Source organism: Amyelois transitella, chromosome 17, assembly GCF_032362555.1.
Source record: "Amyelois transitella isolate CPQ chromosome 17, ilAmyTran1.1, whole genome shotgun sequence".
NCBI classification, from domain to species: Eukaryota; Metazoa; Arthropoda; class Insecta; order Lepidoptera; family Pyralidae; genus Amyelois; species Amyelois transitella.
Window position 1 is genome coordinate 4,532,135 of NC_083520.1, and position 19,173 is coordinate 4,551,307.

The 19,173-nt window shown below is 31.6% G+C and overlaps 1 protein-coding gene across 2 annotated transcripts in view; it reads left to right on the top strand.

The window, feature by feature from the left end:
- Positions 1-19,173, top strand: part of LOC106143406 (cGMP-dependent protein kinase, isozyme 2 forms cD4/T1/T3A/T3B) — an 85,993-nt gene that overhangs the window by 30,757 nt on the left and 36,063 nt on the right. Inside the window, exons 1-2 of one of the 2 annotated variants that reach the window (XM_013345473.2) lie at positions 15,551-16,075; positions 18,770-18,936. In XM_013345473.2, the coding sequence (XP_013200927.1) occupies positions 15,642-16,075; positions 18,770-18,936 (601 nt within the window). In that variant the 5' untranslated portion in view covers positions 15,551-15,641. Of the gene's footprint in view, positions 1-15,550; positions 16,076-18,769; positions 18,937-19,173 lie in introns of those variants that run through there. The other variant, XM_013345471.2, reaches the window with a different exon arrangement.

Genomic DNA, 19,173 nt, shown 5'->3' on the forward strand with positions numbered 1-19,173 from the left:
GCTATTACATACATATTGTGGGGTAGACAGAGCCAACAGTCTTGAAAAGACTGAATGGCCACGTTCAGCTGTTTGGCTTTATGATAGAATTGAGATTCAAATAGTGAGAGGTTGCTAGCCCATCGCCTAAAAAAAAAGAATCCCAATTGTGTAAGCCTATCCCTTAGTCGCCTTTTACGACATCCATGTGAAAGAGATGGAGTGGTCCTATTCTTTTTTCATTGGTGCCGGGAACCACACGTTCGCTATTACTTGTGTTTTATGTATATAAAATGTCTGTCCGAATGTATATGTTAATTGTCGATTGCAGCAGTAAACATGGGTTGCGATAAAGAGCATTTCTTGAACAAGTGCATTAAATATACGTATATATATTTAGGAATCAACTGTATGCACACGACCCAAACAAAAATGCGACGAATAACAATGATTTTGTGAACTAAATTTAATTTATTTTTAATTCTGTATATAAACAATGTAGGATGTAATATCATAATAAAAGTAATATAAATAAAGAAAACTTTCAATAAATAAAGCAATTTAATTTAGACTTAACAGGACTAAACAAACATTAAATATTATAATAGTGAATCCATCGCCAGTTGTCGCATTGTATCGATGTGGAATCAAAATGGAATTTTCGTAGCAAATCACAAACAGCTAATAGAAATGATATTTTAACTGTCTCTCTTTAACTACTTATTAATAAAAGTTTTTTACCAAGTTACTACCTGCCTTTACTGAGTTTACGTAAAGCTTTTATGTCAGGTTTTGATTGATGGTCAGTTTGGGCCAAGCCGGGTTATATTTTGAGGAAAACACCTAAAGTATTGTACTTATCTTACAATGCTGTGTATATGGTGATGTAGTTGAAGTTAAAGTTATTAAATAAATCGTTTTTTAATTGTAGGGAAAGTTGATTTAAGAAGGATATAGGTACACTGAAAATAAGTGGATTGGATTATGTTTCGTTTTTTTTTTAACTTTACCTGAGAACAGCAAAAACTTGTAGAAAGACGGTCTACAAACTGCAAAGAAAAAGAAAGTATTTAAGCAGTTAATAAACTATATAAAAATGAACGCTGAAATTTGGGTTTGTTATTTTTGGCTTGAAGAGCATAGGATAAGGGATTACTGACAGAGTATTTTCCCTAAAAATGGGATTTTACACTTACGAAGCAGTCTAAAGTTTTCAACCTGGGATTTTACATTTTTTTTTTTTGGTACATTTTCAGCTCGTACTCAATTTCACTAATGATAAAATTTTAACTCTAAAGAAATGCAATAATGATATACAAGTAATGTGGGTCAATTAAATTTGTTATTTTAGATACACTGGTTAAACCAGAAATTAATCAATTAGTAATATTCATTGGTTTATTAATACAATAATTAACTCGACATCCAATGAATGAGACTCGTGCATTTAAGATAACGGTTCCATAAAGACGTTATTCATTTGCAAGAAAATTGAAGTTTCTTGGTAATACTGAATACTGCTTTTGTCTAGGCAGTTCAGCTGGTCAAAGACCCATAATGCATTTGTAATATATTTCTTGGAAATTGCATGTGATGTTACTGTACGTGAGAACTTGAAGATGCGATTTTCCACTAAAAGAAGTTTATGCATCACTCGCGAATTTTGGGGTAATTTTTTAAACTCTCAGCGTGTTAAGTATTTTACCAGAATCTACATTATCAAAATATAATAGCTTGGGTCATGTGGTGATTAAATTATTTTACAAGAAAGAAAACAGAGTACCGACAAAGCCACAACTTATTTCTTCTCATTTTTAAATTTCCTCCAACACTCCCATTAGCTGCAAGGTTTAAAAAGGCAATAAGCATTTAATTAGTTTCAAAAATTCTCGCCCTTAACGACATCATTTATTTTTATAATACATTATTACAAGAATGAAAGGCACATAAAGATTACGATGGCATGCTGGCTGCAAGCCATGGCTTCTATAGCGATGTTATTGAGCATTTGTTGTTTGTGTTATCGTCAGCCAAATCTGTTCCCTAGTTTTTAAATAGATAGTATAATTTAATGACCAATAATTATTAATGATCTTGAAGAAAGACTTTGCATGTTCCATTAATATCAGCGGAATGATGACATAGGAAATGCTACTATAGTGTTAGTCTTGCTCAAATTATGTAAATGAAGAATATTAAATAAGCTTTATAGCAACAATGTGAATGAATGTATTCCTATTAATTATTAATTTTCTCATGAACAATAAATGCAAATAAAATGCATTAGAAATAATTTCTAATGCCTTTGAAAACCATAGAGACAGAAAAAAATATAAACGATCTTTACACAAAGCAACTCATGAAGGCGAAATAAAAATACATTTATAATTTAGCTGAAGCATTTTTATGATAGACTTTTAATAAACCAAATAATGGTTTTCTGATTGAAACTTTCTGATGATATCAATACCGATGACGTGATTGTCGGTCTCGAGAGTGCTATTTCTAAAAAGTCTATCTGCTTTTATTATGTATGAAGCCCTTGGGTGAATAATTTTCCCCGTTGTTTTCACATATTCCATTATTTCTTCGCTCCTAATAGTTGAAGCGTAATGTTATATAGCCTAAAGCCTTCCTTGATAAATGGTCTATAAAACACAAAAAAAAAAATCTATTCGAACCAGAAGTTCCTAAGATTAGCGCGTTCAAACTAACAAACTCTTCAGCTTTATAATATTAGTATAGATGAATACAGAAATCGGTCTCAGAACTAAGTCCAGCAGGAGGGCCCACCAAACACAGCAGACTCTAAAATAGATTTTGACGAATTGCTTCTATTTTACTTGATGTCATAATACTTAAAACAATCGACACGAGCAGGCAATTTGTAAAAATTTAAGTACTGTAATTTTAACAGACACTTCACTCCTTTGCGTTTCCATTAAAGCTGCTCGTAAATCAATCTCTGTCAGTATTTGCAAATTTATAAATGTGATACAATCGCTTATCAATAAAAAAATCGCGGCTTATGATTCAATTGACATGAATAGTCGCTTTTTATTTGTAGGGTCATTTTCAAATCTGTCTAGAAAAATTGATCGGGTTCTTAAATCAAAACAAAGATTACAGATGTGAAGTGGCTACGATCATTTACATTAAAACATGATTTTGGGTCTAGGGTACTCTTAACTTGACAGCTAAAAAGCGTGAACTGAAAACTTTTACCTGACAACAATCACATAAAGTGTAATTCTAAAACTGCCCATAATGATTCTTTAGATATCTATTTTTCTTAAAAATTTGCTGTATAAAAGTAGTAATTTTCATTATATTTAAAAAATCCAGATCTTTCTAGGACAGGGCGACAACGTTGCCATTAGACCCTTAGTTAAAAAACACTTATCGAGTATTGATAATTTTGTTTACTCAGAGAAAGCAGTCGGAGTTATCGATCAAGTTTTGGAAAAGGACATTTAAATTACGGACCACCAAAAAGTAGCCGATTACCGCCAACGAGTATAAATAAAATTATGTACAATTATATCTACGTGAATTAAAAAAAGTTCTTTTTTGAAAACCCGGCCAAAACTTGAACATGTTGATATTTTAAACAATGCAGTATGCCACGGCGGAATTTTTAAAGAGTGGCATTATGTTGGTAATTTTGCTCGGTTATTTGAAAATTGCTTTCAGACTTCGCTCGTCGCAATTTTGTAAATTGTTGAGTGTTATAGGTAGAGTACCTAGTAGAGACTCGAAGTCTCCAAGTGAATATGTAAAAATAATTAAAATGAAAGAAAGCAAAATAAATAAAGAGAAACCCCAGACAAAGACTCTAAAATAAATAGTTTTCTTTTTCATTCCGAAATCAGTCATTGTAACTATATACAAAAGGCCTTTTCTTACTCCTGGATCGATTATTAAGGCCAAATATCTTGTATCGTCTGTCAATATTGCTCATTTGGGAACTTTATTTAAATGATTATTTGTTGAGTGTCGAGTGTTAGTTCTTTACATTATTTCACAATACATGTACACATAGCGTTCAATAAAATTAACTGAAAAACAATCCCCAGGGTTTATGCTATTATTGACGTAGGTTATTTTTGCCTTATTGATTATTCATTATGCACTATTATTATTTCCATCATTATCATTAATTACGGTAGGTTCTTTACTCGCGTGGCCTAGGATTCTGAAACTAGTCATGTATCTGCGATATATCAGATTCATTAAAGCATATCGTATCTTACTAGGCATAGAAAGCCAAATCTCCTCAATCTGCCACCTACTTGAACCACTTTGGTTTTCTTATGTCCTAGTTAGTGCATCAAACACAGAAAAATTATGGCCCTTTTCTTACCTGCCTGATCACTTACAATATCAGCAATAGCATTAGCCTGTTAAGCAAAGTAACTATTACTTCATCATTTGTAACCATAATAATAACAACTTCATTCAATAATTTATGCCATAAAGTCAATACTTTCTACATTGGTGGCATGCAATGCGTATGAACTGCACTTTATTCACACCATACAAGTAAGCGCTGTCTATTTACGTACATTCCGGTCTTACTAGGTAGTTTTCTAGTACTAGATTCCTATGATTTGTTGGACGGGCGATAAGTATTTAATAACTGGTTCTAGTTTAACCTTTTCTAAACGGAAGATAGTATATTATTAGCTGTTGAGAAATAATGTCGGTAAAAAAGTAATTTCGATACATGTTTCTTGTTCTTATATAAGAAAAAAATGGATTCACTTTATACAACTACTACAAAATATTAATCCATAACTTGCACAAAACTATCTTAAAGCGTTATGGATTTTTTCCAGGCAACCATAAAAAAAGGGAGCAGTTAGTGTAAGGTGCGGATTAGGTGAATTTGAATTCTAAGTAAAAAGTTATTCTTTCCGCAGGGGTCAACTTTATATATGCTATCAGTTCTTTAATTCTCAATATTTTAAATAAATCTTTTTTTTATAATAATATTGTCGTACGTACTTTGATCTGCAATAGGTACTACGACCTCGATCCGATTGTCATCTAAAGAGGAAGAACTGTCCCCTTCTGAGTACGGGCGCGAATTTTTATACGCATTTATTGGTAGTTTGTATTTTTCTTCTAGACATGGTGCCGTGTGGTTCCCGGTACCAGTACAAAAAAGAATAGGGTCACTCCATCTCTTTGCTATGGATGTCGTAAGGGGCGACTAAGGGATGGGCTTACAAACTTGGGATTCTGTTTTAGGCGATGGGCTAGCAACCTGTCACTATTTGGATCTCAATTCTATCATTAAGCCAAATAGCTGAGCGTGGCCTATCAGTCTTTTTAAGGCTGTTGGTTCTGTCTAACCCGCATGGGATATGGACGTGACCATATGTATGTATGTATGTACATGGTTATTAAAAAAAATCTTTTTTATTTTAAACTTTATCGCACAAATTATGTACAACGTAGAGGGGAAAGACCTCAAGGCATACTCCGCCAGTCGACCAAAGGAAAAACATCACAAAATAATATAGTGGTATAAAGTGCACAAGAAAGTAAGATACACATTATCTGTTAACTTAAGACATATGCAAGATACATACATAAATATTACATAGGTACGTATTAATAAAATATACAATAAACATAACTCTTAATTAAATTGCATATTTGGAATATTTCAATGAAATATAACAAGGATTATACAATTATACACTTTTAATCAAGACGCTTGGCATTAGGTATCTTAATTTATATTTTTTTATTACTCACCAACTAAATATAGGAAATTTTCACCCGGATCTTTGGCTCGAGTCGTGAATTTTCTAGTTATGTTTACTTATCAATCTTGTTTACTTCACCTCAATTTACAGCATTGATAAAATATTATACATTTATTACACATTTTAATTTTAATTATGTAAGATAAAATGCATTTTTCCCTAAGTACCTATAGTCTTACACTAACCTTCAGATCAATTATCTGTGAATTCACCAGAAGCCTTATTATATGCAATCGTAAATTACTGTAGAAAATTAATAACATTTTCAGGTTGGGCAAATCTCTATGCATACACATACATATGTCTGTGTGTAACAATTTTTTGTATATTTATTAGATATGCTAAACTTGCTAATATATCACTTTAAAATTTATTTATATCGATATATTATTAAATATTTAATTTATTATTTAACAGTTATTATATAACAGTACAAGAAATCTTCTTTGGTAGATTAAGGTGTACTGTAGCTATTGGTCCTACTTTGTCGTATAAAAAAATTATCATTCTAAATGATTCCAATTATAAAGCAATCAAATATACATTGTTTTGATAAAACTTAATTGGGTCGTTTATTTTTAAATTCTATAATTTTACATTTTTGATAAAGACTCATTTAAACTAGTGCATTGATGACAACATTATTGTTAGAACTTATAACTCCGTCTGATATTTTAATAATATCTACATATTTATATTTTATGTGTCTACTTTATGTGTAAAAATTATTACATTAAACCTGAAGCAATATAATATTTACAATATTAATAATTTTGAGCATTAATTATATAGTAAAGGAAAATATATAAGTAACATTTTTCAATTATTACTAATACCTACGTTTTTACACGAAACGATTTCGACCTACATTCGCAACCATTGAGGGATCCTAACTCACATTGGATCATGGCTACACATCCTGACAGAATGTGCAAGTTTCCCGGCGAAGTTTTTTTGCAGTCAGAATATCAGATAACCAAACAATCATAATGACTGTATACATCCTGCTTGGATTTAGTTTTATAGTATAGTTAATGTAGATCACGCCACAAGTCTCAAATTTTTTAGCTGACAGGGATTGCGCTGCCTAATTTGTCCCGTAACGACATTATAAATATCTTATTTACAATTACATCCTAGGCCAAGGACTCCTAGCCGCCTTATCATAAATTCTAATTAACATAAATGCTGTCAAGTCTCGTTTATATTAATTTCAGATCGATGAGAAAGATACGTATATAACAAACTACTCGGACACCTCTCTAGGATTCATATCGTTTAATTTAATCGGATTACTAGTCGCACCCATTCGAGTGAGCCTGTCAATGGATACGAGTTCGATTTTATCAACTAATGTATCGATTAAAACTGTCTGCCTTTCTGAGCTGAGAAGTGTCGTAAGGCTGGATCAGACTGGAACAAATAAATACTAACGTTGACAAATAATACAGATTGAGCTATCCCTAAAGTCAGTTTGAAATTCGTGTAACACCTGTTATATTTGTGTTGATGTGTGTGTATTTTATGAATATAAATAAAATACTTGTATAATAATCAAACATCCAAGATCCAATAATATTAATAAAGAAGATGATGTAAATTATTTTGTAAACAATAAAAATCAATATTTGATGACGAATTTAAGATTAAATGTTTTTTAATTGTAAAAAGTAATATAAATTAAAAAAAAAAGATAAAATAGAAATTTGGGATTCACCATTAAGGCGATGAGCGAACAAATAATCAGTAACTCAATTCCATCACTAAGTCATCCAGCTAATTGTGGCCTTCGCGTTTTTTAGAAACTATAGGTTATGTCTACCCCGTAAGTAAAAAAGATGTGATATGTTAAATTTTCTACAATGTTGTTGTAAATCCCGGTAATAGGAGCAAGGATATATCAATGAAGTTCTATAAATCATGTTTCTTGCAATATATTAAGTGTGTAAATTGTCGTAACTTTGGTTTTACATACTGACTGAATTATAGTTCACGCAAAGTTATGATTAAGCGCTAATGATTTATGACGAATGTGGTCAAATGATTTCATTTGTATCTAATTACTTAGGTATTTCAATGTAATACATAATTGTTAGTTATTGCTAGTATATAGTGCAGAAAACGTAAATTGATTGGGGATAGGTAAAAAAATACATACATTTACCATGTTTTACCTTAATACTCGTCTACTTCAGTCTAGAAATAACACGTTCATGTTCCATAGAATTCTGAATAATGTTATACAATAGAAATATCATTTTTAATTTACAATTTAAAAGATATGGTTTTAATTTGTGTCATTTTAACTACATAGTGTATGTGGAATAATGGTGTCAGCCACGCAGACGAATTTACAAAGTTTGTTAACTCCTTTTCAAAAAATATAATACCTTTATTAAGCATGCTCTACCTGCCTACTTAATCTATAGTTAGGTGACTAACTGACTAGGCTAATTTTTAAACTCTTTAAAATCTAAAATGATCATGGTCACATTTTCTGTCCCATTGTACGTATACAACATTATGCTTTTTCGTGGTCCAAACTGCTACTTACAAATTGACCGACTCGTATTGTCATCCGTGCGTTCGTTCTATTTTTAGCCCACCAACAAGGCACACAGACTTATCATCGACAATCATACGCAATCAATTTGACCCATTCAACGTTATGTGCTGAGATGAGAACATAACCGCTTTTGATTGGATCTATCTACAATATTTAAGACCTTTGTATTGTTTAATAGCAGGTCTACTAACATTTATAAGATGTTTTATTTGAAATATTGACGAGTAGGTTTTTATTGGATACAAAATAAGATAGATATTCGCTACAACGCCATCTTGTGGCGAGTAGCGGTTAATTCGTACAGCGACGTGTGGAAAACAAAACTTTCCAAGTTTGAAATGAAGTCAAAAGAGGGCATAAATAATAATTTTTGGTATTGGCAATATATTTTTCAGGGTCGTAATCGTAACTATTTGTACTTTTAGTACAAATAGTTACGATTAGGGAATTTTCAAAATGGTACTTCAATTCTTTCAAGGGAAAAATATGACGAAGCTGAGTTAATACCTAAGAGTATCGACTTAACTATAAATAGTGGTTACCTAATACTCATATTTGAACTACTTATATAGTAAACATTTTTAAGATTTAGAGAATAAAGCAGCAAATATCATTTTAAGATTAATACTTTCAAAAATGTAAGACATCAAATTATGATTAGATTAGAGATTTGAAATAGATAGAGATTGCGAATTTGATTAAGTTTCGTACAAATTGATCTGTCAAAAAATTTGATTTGTATGAAAACACGATATATATTTTTTTAACTTTTCCTTTTATTTTATTTTTTATAATGCCATTTTGTGGCGTCTGAACTTGGATTTTTCTTAATATGCATGATCCTTATATGATTAAATTATACCTACTACGTCAGTACTCAGTACTATTAATAACACCGTGGTAGTTCCACGAGGTTAACATCGAAATAAATGGTTGTAATATCGACGAAGATAATAAAAGTTAATAGGTGCTAAATTGCAAATAAGTGGCTATTTCTATTCATAACGTATTTAATTGACCACCCCTTGAAGGCATTCGTGTAAGCAAATAACTTTATAATATAACATAGGTACAACAAATAGCAAAGTAAATTCAAGGTAATTTAGCAAAATATTTATTAAAGCAACAAATGCGTTTTGCCGGGTAACTCATTTTATACTAAATTGCGTTGTCGTTTGGTTCCCATGACTCTATCTCATTCCATAGATGCCGTTAACAGCGACTAAGTAAATACTACGCATCTAAACCAACTTTTACTAGGTATGATCCATTTGGGGATACTTAAATGTGGTAATGGTCAGAAATTAAAATAAAAACTAATTATAACACCTATTTGAAAAATAATATGTAGGTATAGCCTTATATAATCTTTTTCACAAATTCTCTTTTTTTTACAAAAACTGTTTTTGTTTACTTTTCAGATTACTTATCATTATCAATTTCTTTGGATAATTCAGATTTTTTCGTCGTCTAATTCCTAAAGCAAAAAAAGGAACAGAAATAAAATGCTAAAGACCTAAATACGCACAGACAGACCTAGGCAAGAGTTTAAATTTGCTAAACATGCTATGAACGCAAATTATATAACATTTATAATAATAATATTAAATTTATTAATTAATTTAAAAATAAACATTTTTGTATAAAATATTCTTCGTTCTAAATCGCTTGATGCGCTTTAAACAAGTAACAAATAGGCTCTTACATAAGTAAAGGGTACAGTGTACCTACAAGAAATTTCAAGTAAGGAAAGAGAATATTACTTAAACAAATCACAGTTAAGAAACAGTATATCATAACAAGCTGCAAGCATAGCTTGCATACATTTATACAACTGAGTAGTCGGTCAACTCTCGTGTCAATGAATTCATCAGCGGCAATCAAGATATTTAAGAATGAGATTATTAAAATTGCCTGAAGACTTGCCTCTTGTTGTATGACAACTACGTGCGGCAGAATAACCGATCTAGTCCAAGCGCGGCGTTCGAGCCGGTAACAACGCACACAAAGTTGAACGCGCGAAATTTAAAAACTGAACGCGGAATCTTTTTTCATATTTTATTAGAAATTTGCTCGGCCTCTGTTCAACCAGTGTCATATATTAATAAATTTATCTCTCTCGGGATGCTTTTACTGCATAAAATATCTCGTAAAATACCTACTTTGCCAAATGCTTTCCCAAAGACGTTCCGTGTTTATTTTCAAAATCTATTTTGGGTGTCTGAAGCGTAAAGGAAAACTCCAGGTGTAATTATGTTAGGATTAGATCGGTCGTTTATCTTATAGCCATCATGACGTAAAGAAATATTACAGATTTCTAATCTCACAATATCGACTTTGGTAAGACTTAGTAGCAAGGTTCTAATAGAGGCTCAATATTCAAAACATAATATTAGCCACAAATGTAATATGAATTTCAATGTTTCTTGTTTGCCGTATAATTTATTCTTTACAAACGGTTATTTTATATATTTACGTCACTGTCTCACCAACGCTTAAGACGAATCTTGTCATTATGCTCATAAAATTAAAACAATATTTTTGGCGACGTACTAAAAGTAATCAAAATATTTCCTAACAGTTCTTGTGCAGATTTAAGTAAAGCAGTTATTACATTTGTTTGAATTTCAATTCCCTAAAAAAATATTATATACTGACCGTTAACTTTTTTTAACATTGTATTTTTTTTTTTAATTTTCTGTCATTGAATTCAGATCACGCATCAACGTGGTCGCTAACAGTAGTAGGTGCACTGTTTGTTTACGCATCGTTGACTTCCGATACTATAAAGTCCAGCCAGCCTTCGATTCAGATTAGTTTCCGGAGTTTTTCCACATCTTCATTCGATTCTCCAATTTCGTTAAGTACACTTTTAGCTACAGCAATGTTTGGTGGTAACGTTATTGATGAAGTGGTAAATGTATTGTAAATAATTGTCAACTCATTTCTTAACACCGTTGTAATAGGAATTGCACGCTTTTTCCGTAAGTTTTGCTAAGTCGGCAGCAAAAAATAAGATATCAATGCTCAGCATTGGAATGTGTGTTAAGCTAATAGCTTCTAAACACGAGCTAGTCAAATATAAAACAATTATCATAGAAATTTCATTATTCATATGTTCCTTTTGGCGGTCTAAGTACCAACTGACATGAATCCTTCAACTTTTCAACAAATACTTACAGACAATATAAACATAATTCTAACTTCCGGCTCATTTACATTGAATGGATTACAGTAATAGCGGCTATCTCTTGATAAAATATTCGAGGTGAGATTACTATTGTTTTCTTCTAGATGCATGAAATATCAGCAACTTGAGGTATATTATTTAATATTACACTGAAACTGTTTATGAACAGCTTTTAATCTAAATTAATTTTAAAATCATCTAAAAAATATATGGCTCGTGTTTATTCCAAAGCTTTAAAAGATGATGTTTTAAACATAATTCCTTATCTATTATGCAAATTTTATTTTTTATGACCAAGTGTTTGATCTTAGGTCTTATAATATAAATTTTGTATTTTTTGTAAAAAGACAATGAATACTCGAGGGTTTCACGAAAAACTCGCATTAAAATGTTACTTTAGGTTATCTCTCTCCATTAGTCAAGTTCTAAAATAAAAGAAGTTTTAAGTATAAGTATTTTCCCCTAATTTGTGATGGTTACATAGATAAGTTACAACCACATCACTAAGTAACACGTTGAAGATATTATAATCGTAGCATACATTAATCAATCTTTATCTGCATAAAATATGATGGTTCAGAAAAGCAAAATGGATTATTATTATTATTAAACATTTTATAGAGTATACTATTATATAATTTTCTATAGCAATAATCCGTTTTGCAAATGCCACCGAAGTGTGCGGTTTTAGAAAACATAACACTTTAAAAATAACTCTCACTGAGTGACTTCAACCTTAGTGGTTTTTTAAACAATTGAACAAGTAGTTCTTCGAAAGAAATGTGTGTCAAGGTTCCACCTGTGAAATCCAATGCGAAAATTCTCTGTCCCTTCTCAATATAAATATATTCTGTCCAGACCGTGATGCTAAAAAATGTTATCTGCTTTTTGTTTTAAAAGATCTATCTACTTGTCATTTGCTCGAAATAAACCTAAATCTTTGCCTTCATATGTGAAGACTTACAATTTATTTAAATACAAAGTTTATTTACCTTAGGCTACTTGGCTACCATTTCTAAATTAAAAATAACCATAACAATGATTAATGTTTAGCGTTGACGTTTTCCATTTTCATTGCACATCTCGCTTCAGATTATGGATGATTACATAATCAACGTTTGTACTAATGGTTTCGGTTGTTTCAAACAAGTCATGATAATGTCAAACCCCATAAATATCATTAGTCTGTAGCCTGTTAACGTTGAACCTGGCTTAAATGTAAGTGACGTCAGAGTGAGATTACACAGCTTTTAGATAAAAGTCAAAAATTATAACGCAATATTTTATCTGTAATAAGAGATACCGAGATGTCAAGTTATTAATTGAAACACGCAAAAAGAAAAGCATCACAAAAATAACAAAAATATAAAGTACACATATTAAAATTCTAAATCTAGCCAATAGTTTTTGCAATATCTTAATGTCTGTCGACACTGTGCTTTGACACACTGACATTGCTACTTGTAACCTGATACATATCTTATTGGATTAGATAGATAGGACATATATAAATAGATCTAAGACCAAGATCAGTCTGAAAAATAAAGATTTTCATTTTTATTAGGAAATTGAACCTGTAATATTAAAACTAAAAGCAAGCACTTTATTGCTTCGGCAGAAATCGATATAAATTGGTTTGAAATTATCTTACTGATAACTAAAACCCAGCAATATAAAATTCCATTCATGTTATAAACTCGTCCCGCTTGAAGACGTATTAATTTGATTGCGATGCAGCACTAAGAATATCATTCATCACTGTGAGTGACATAAGCTATGTGCTGTTATGATTTCTATCAAATCCACTCACAGCTATTTATAGGCTACTTCAAGAACCGCGTTATTGTCATGAAGATATTACTATTTCATTGACATGAATCAAATAAGATTAAGGTTATATGTAAGTAACGGATCAAAAGTCCCATCATCAGTGAAATCCATTTCACATTTTATCAACTAAACATAATAATTACTTTTATTAGGATTTTCATGGGGGTTTTCAAAGAATTTACTACAAAAAAAACAAAAAATAATTTTAAATTAATAAGTATTATAAATATTTATAGTTTGGTGATAGAATGATGACTTCTTAAAAATATTGCCATTCCGTCATATTAATTACACTCATCCAAATTAAAAACCTCTTACAAGATAAGCTTAATGTTGCTGAACGTACTGGGCTCTCATCCAAAATCAAATAAAACAGGTCTAGGTCAACTTATAACAGGTTTGCAGAAGCTCGCACTACCGCATATTTACATTAAGATCTGCGAAACACGATTGGCAGAAGGTATGATGTTATTACGGATACAATATCTTATCCATTTGATACTAAAAGCCACTAAATTCAAAGTTCATGTAAAGCATTAATACTATCTGGTGTTGGAAAAGTCTCAGCCGCAGAGCCTAAAATTTACTTGTCAAATAAAATAGTTTTTTTAATGCTACGTAACGTTTTCATTACAAATCGCAAAATTTTGGTGATGTTTCTGGTTGTAACGTGTTAATACGTGGATGTAAAGCATGTCAGAAGAACCGTGAAACCAGAGTGAGCAATAAAAGTTCACCTGGTAGTCCAATCCACTCATAAAAAAAGAAACAAGATAAAAAAGAGACTTTCAAATTCATATTTTGTTTTTTTCGAAGATACTAAATTTAATTTTCGCAAGATACTCGTGCCAAAAAACACCATTTCGATCATATGCCGATCTTTGGTTTTAGCAGCTTTAATTTGGCAATTCGTATTCTCATCATTTAATTTTACTAAAAGTATCACGTTGTTTCGTTTATTGTCGAGACGTGACATGCTTGATTTGATTTTTTTATTTTAGTCAGTCTTCATACGACCTTTGTTTGAGTTCTTGTTTAGAAAGGAGCGGCATGATAAATGACCTTTTAGGAAACAAATTCTCCTACGCATAACCTCTTTAAATCTCATTGTTAACCATATTAATATTGAATGTAGTGTCAACACACAATGAGTGCATGATAAATATCATTCCTTTGAAGGACTGGATAAGAACACATGACTAAACAATCATCAAAATAATCACAAACCATTTGGCAAAGTCCAGTAACCTCTTGTATTTGAAATGTATAAGGTTATTTGTATTGTAGGTGTAAGGCCACTGTAGATTCTTCTACTTTGCATATATACATACAAACATATGGTCACGTCTATATCCCTTGTGGGCTAGACAGAGCCAACAGTCTTGAAATGACTACTGGGCCACGTTCAGCTTTTTGGCTTAATAATAGAATTGAGATTCATAATAATTAATAGTGACAGGTTGCTAGCCCATCGCCTAAAAAAAGAATCCCAAGTTTGTAAGCCTATCCCTTAGTCGCCTTTTACAACATCAATGGGAAAGAGATGGAGTTGTCCTATTATTTTTTGAACTGGTGCCGGAAACTTCTGAGATTCATGTACTCGTACTAGTATCATGACTCTTCTTTTTATTAGTATGACATCCGCTTATAGCATTATTAAATTATAAATATTTTTTTCAATTCAAAGTCCTTGCTACATCAATTAACTGACTTAAGGTAATATGTTTTAATTTAATATTCTGTTACCTTGCTATTAGGCAAGTATAATGAAAACCAATTAAAGCTAACATATGAGTGGTAAAAATTTGCGTGGTCTAACATTTCGGCCTCGCTGTTGATTTATACAACATGACAGCTTATTACCTATATCTGTTACAATATGTAGATGTAGACTTGTCATTTGTCAGTTTATTAGTTGGAATTGACTGGTATTGCAATTTACTGTCTAGCTTATTAGGCGACTAATTTATTTTGAAGAACAATAGTCATGGGATCAATGAAGGAACAATAGGAATCAGTCAGCGGTTACGTACGTGACCTATTTGGAAGTATTCATTGCGGATTTGCGGACACTGGTTGAGCAGTAGGACACGTTTAGTTCTGTAAAACAATTATCTCAAAATAAGACTTTATAGAATTTGAATGACAAATGAAATTATCTCTTATCTTCTGATAGGTCTACTGATAAATAAAATACAGTCATTTATTGGCAGTTAGTGTTTGTAGATCAATTTTGCTAAACGTGCCAAGTTATTGAGTGTTAAAGTATGTTTTCTTTATAAAACAGTGAATTAATATAATGAGCAGTGAAGTGAACATGACGCAAGCAAATGGAAAGTGCAAAATGGACCACAATTTTAAATTAGAGAAGAAGTACTTGGAACTGAAACGACTTGTATTTGAAAAAACAGAGGAACTGAAACGAAGAGATAAAATTATAGCTCTACTGGAAAATGAAATAGATGAAAAAGATGCAACCATACGTTATTTAAGGAATGAAATCGATAAATTTAGACAAGTTGTAAAACCTTTGACAAGGCAAATAATTGACAGTCATAAAAATGGATTGGAAGAGGAGGAAGGCTTTGTACTTAAAACGCCTGGGGTGGAAAATACAAGAGTTTTACCTTTGGGTGAACCTAGACTTAAGAGGACCGCCATATCTGCTGAACCTCTCTCATCATTAACACAGGACCATGAATTAAAACTAGTAAAAATACCCAAAACCCAAAGGTAAGTAGAGTTTGTATACATACATATTACGCCTACGATTTGGTGTTATATGTATATTTAATTTATTTGACAAATTAACTTGAGTGATTATCACTATTGCCTTGAAACTCTTTTACTCTTTTTTTTTTATTTTACTTAACAACGTTTTTAAAATATAAATACCCAACATTATTACATCAAAAATTTTAAATAGGTACTTACAAAAATTACCGTCGTGGAAATTAGGAACGATGACAAGTATTTTAAAACGCTGAAACAATAAAACGTACACGTACTTACATACGCTAAAATATATTCATACGTTCTTTTTCGTAATTCAAGTAGGTTTTAAAATAATTGTCATCTCTCTTATTTAAATACTATTATCGGATACAAACAACTCAGCTTTACCTTCCGAAGACTCACTTGTATTACCAAAAATAGCTGCGAGAACCGCCGCGCCGTGTAACTTACAAGTCGTCATGCATCAATCAAGGTAGTGATTGAATTTCTTCTGTGCACAGACAGGCATTTGCGTTGTTCCACCGAGGCCAACGTGTGTTAGCCAGTGTGCCTTCGAATGGACCCATTTGGTATAATTACGTTCGAACTTTATTGTGTCCTCGCCATCGGCTATGTCACGAAGCGACTGTATCACTGATAGTTATTTATGACACCAATTTCGCTGATGATTTGAGATAAAATCTTGATGAGTAATTGGCATGATAAATATTAGAATGTGACATTGTTATTATTGGCCACTGTAAAGGTTTCAACAATTATATTAGTTGTAATAAAAATATATTCGTATCCTCCTCCTCCTTAATTATTTTGAAAAAAAAGTTTCAAAATGATTTGAATTTTGGCAGAGATTGATAATTTTTGAATTTTTTTTAGGAAAAGTAGAAAACATAGATGGAAAAGCCAACATGAACTTTTCTGTCAGTAAATTAGCAAGTTATCTCGTTAGTTTCACGCGTATTTATGCTTCATAAGTGACAGGATATTTATTACGCTGTCTTGCTTGCTCTGATTGATTGTAGATGTTCTAATAGAATCGTAAGATCTCATGACGTGTGATAAACATCGTTTGATCTGCCGCACTTTAAAATGTTGTACAAACATTTCAAATGTTACTGATTAGCCCCATAACATTTACATTTGATGAATGTTGTAGCGATTAAAATTTAATATGTTGCTTCGAATGATGAGATAGTACTATCTTTTTTTATAGATGTAATTTATTTCTCTATTTATTTATCTTCTATGTTAAACCAACTATCTTATATTGGCTGGGCACTTATTTTATGTTGCAAAGGATTATTTTTACAATACTATGTTGTAAATATATTTGTAACTAGAGGCCGCCCGCGACTTCGTCCGCATGGAAACCCTATCAATCCTGCGGGAACTCTGGGATAAAAAGTAGCCTATGTGTTATTCTGGGTCTTCAGCTACCTACATACCAAATTTCATGGTAATCGGTTCAGTAGTTTTTGCATGAAAGAGTAACAAACATCCATACAAACTTTCGCCTTTATAATAGTAGTAGGATGTTACGTACGTTTACACATAAGTTCATACAATAATAACATGCTTGTAGGTCTTAAGTACATATAATCATGGCTCGTTCCCAGAGAGGAAGGCAGGGACTAAGTAAGTAGGTACATCTTTTCATTTGCCACGATCCCTGAATACTTTTAAAGCTTCGTCTTTATTTGCAGCGCTCTTAAATGTTAGAAGTTTATCTACTTAATATTTAAAAATGGAATAAAATGAATACAATTCTCAAACACGCTATTTGGACGAAATTCACGCACGCTGAGGACACTTGGTTTTCTGAAGAGTTATCAGATATGTATGAAATAAATGGGCTTAACACATAATCACCAGTCATAAAACACCGTGAAAATCTCAAGGAAATTTCTTAAGATTATCTCATAAATGCAAAATTAAAAAAAAACTAAACTACCGTATAAAATAATATATTATAGTAGATGTTACTCGTATACATTTGTATAGCTAAATAAAAGCAGTCCAGCATTAAGTCCGCTTATTTTGCTATACATTTGGATTTTGTATAATAAAGTTTAAATAAACAGCTCAGCTTTATAATTATATTAATTTCCTCTGTCATTAAGGTAGGTATAGTTAGCACCTGTAACAATAAGCTAATGCAAATATCACTCACAATATCAATAATGACTGTCTGTGAGCATCAATACGAACTCTGATACAGATCATATTAACCCAAGAACAGCTATAGCATATTTCTTTGGACATGTTTTGTCCCAATCATGAACATTAGAGGGTAAGTCTGGTAATGGCGTTTGGGCGAATTTAGAGAGTATTTACGTGGTTAATCTGTCTATACATATATACAATGTAACTATTCTAAGGGTAGGTACAGGAGTTAACTTTTGGTAAAATTCAAAATTCTGGGGTGTGTGCAACACGTGTGGCCTTCCCGTTTCGACAGATTATATTTATGTAAGTGATGTGATGTCGTTATCCACATCTCAAAAAATCAGATTTAATTGTGTGTCATGTACCTACCTACCTATGAAATGTCTTAAAATCAGCAAACTAGCTTTTTACCAAACTTAGCACTAAAAAGACCACATAATAAAACAAAAAGACCTTAGATCAAGAAGTCTTACATTATCTGAATGAAAATTAAGTTTATTAATAATTTATTTCCATTTTCTTTTACAGATCCCGGGAATTGATAAAGAGTGCGATCCTGGACAATGACTTCATGAAGAATTTGGAGATGACGCAGATCCGCGAAATCGTGGACTGCATGTACCCGGTGGAATATGCTGCGGGCAGTCTCATCATCAAAGAGGGAGATGTCGGCAGTATTGTCTACGTTATGGAAGGTAAGATTGAGTATATTTTTTTTATCAAAATATTTTATGTAGGTATTTACAAAAATATTTAATGATGTGCACACTATCACAGTGGTTTTGTGTACGGTATCGGCATCTTTAACAAGTATTTTAAATGATATTTAACCTAACATTAGTATTACACTTCGTCAGTGATGGTATGTTGTGCTGCCATCTATGATTTATGTTGCGATACTATTTAACTATTCGTTCCAAATAACTTACATA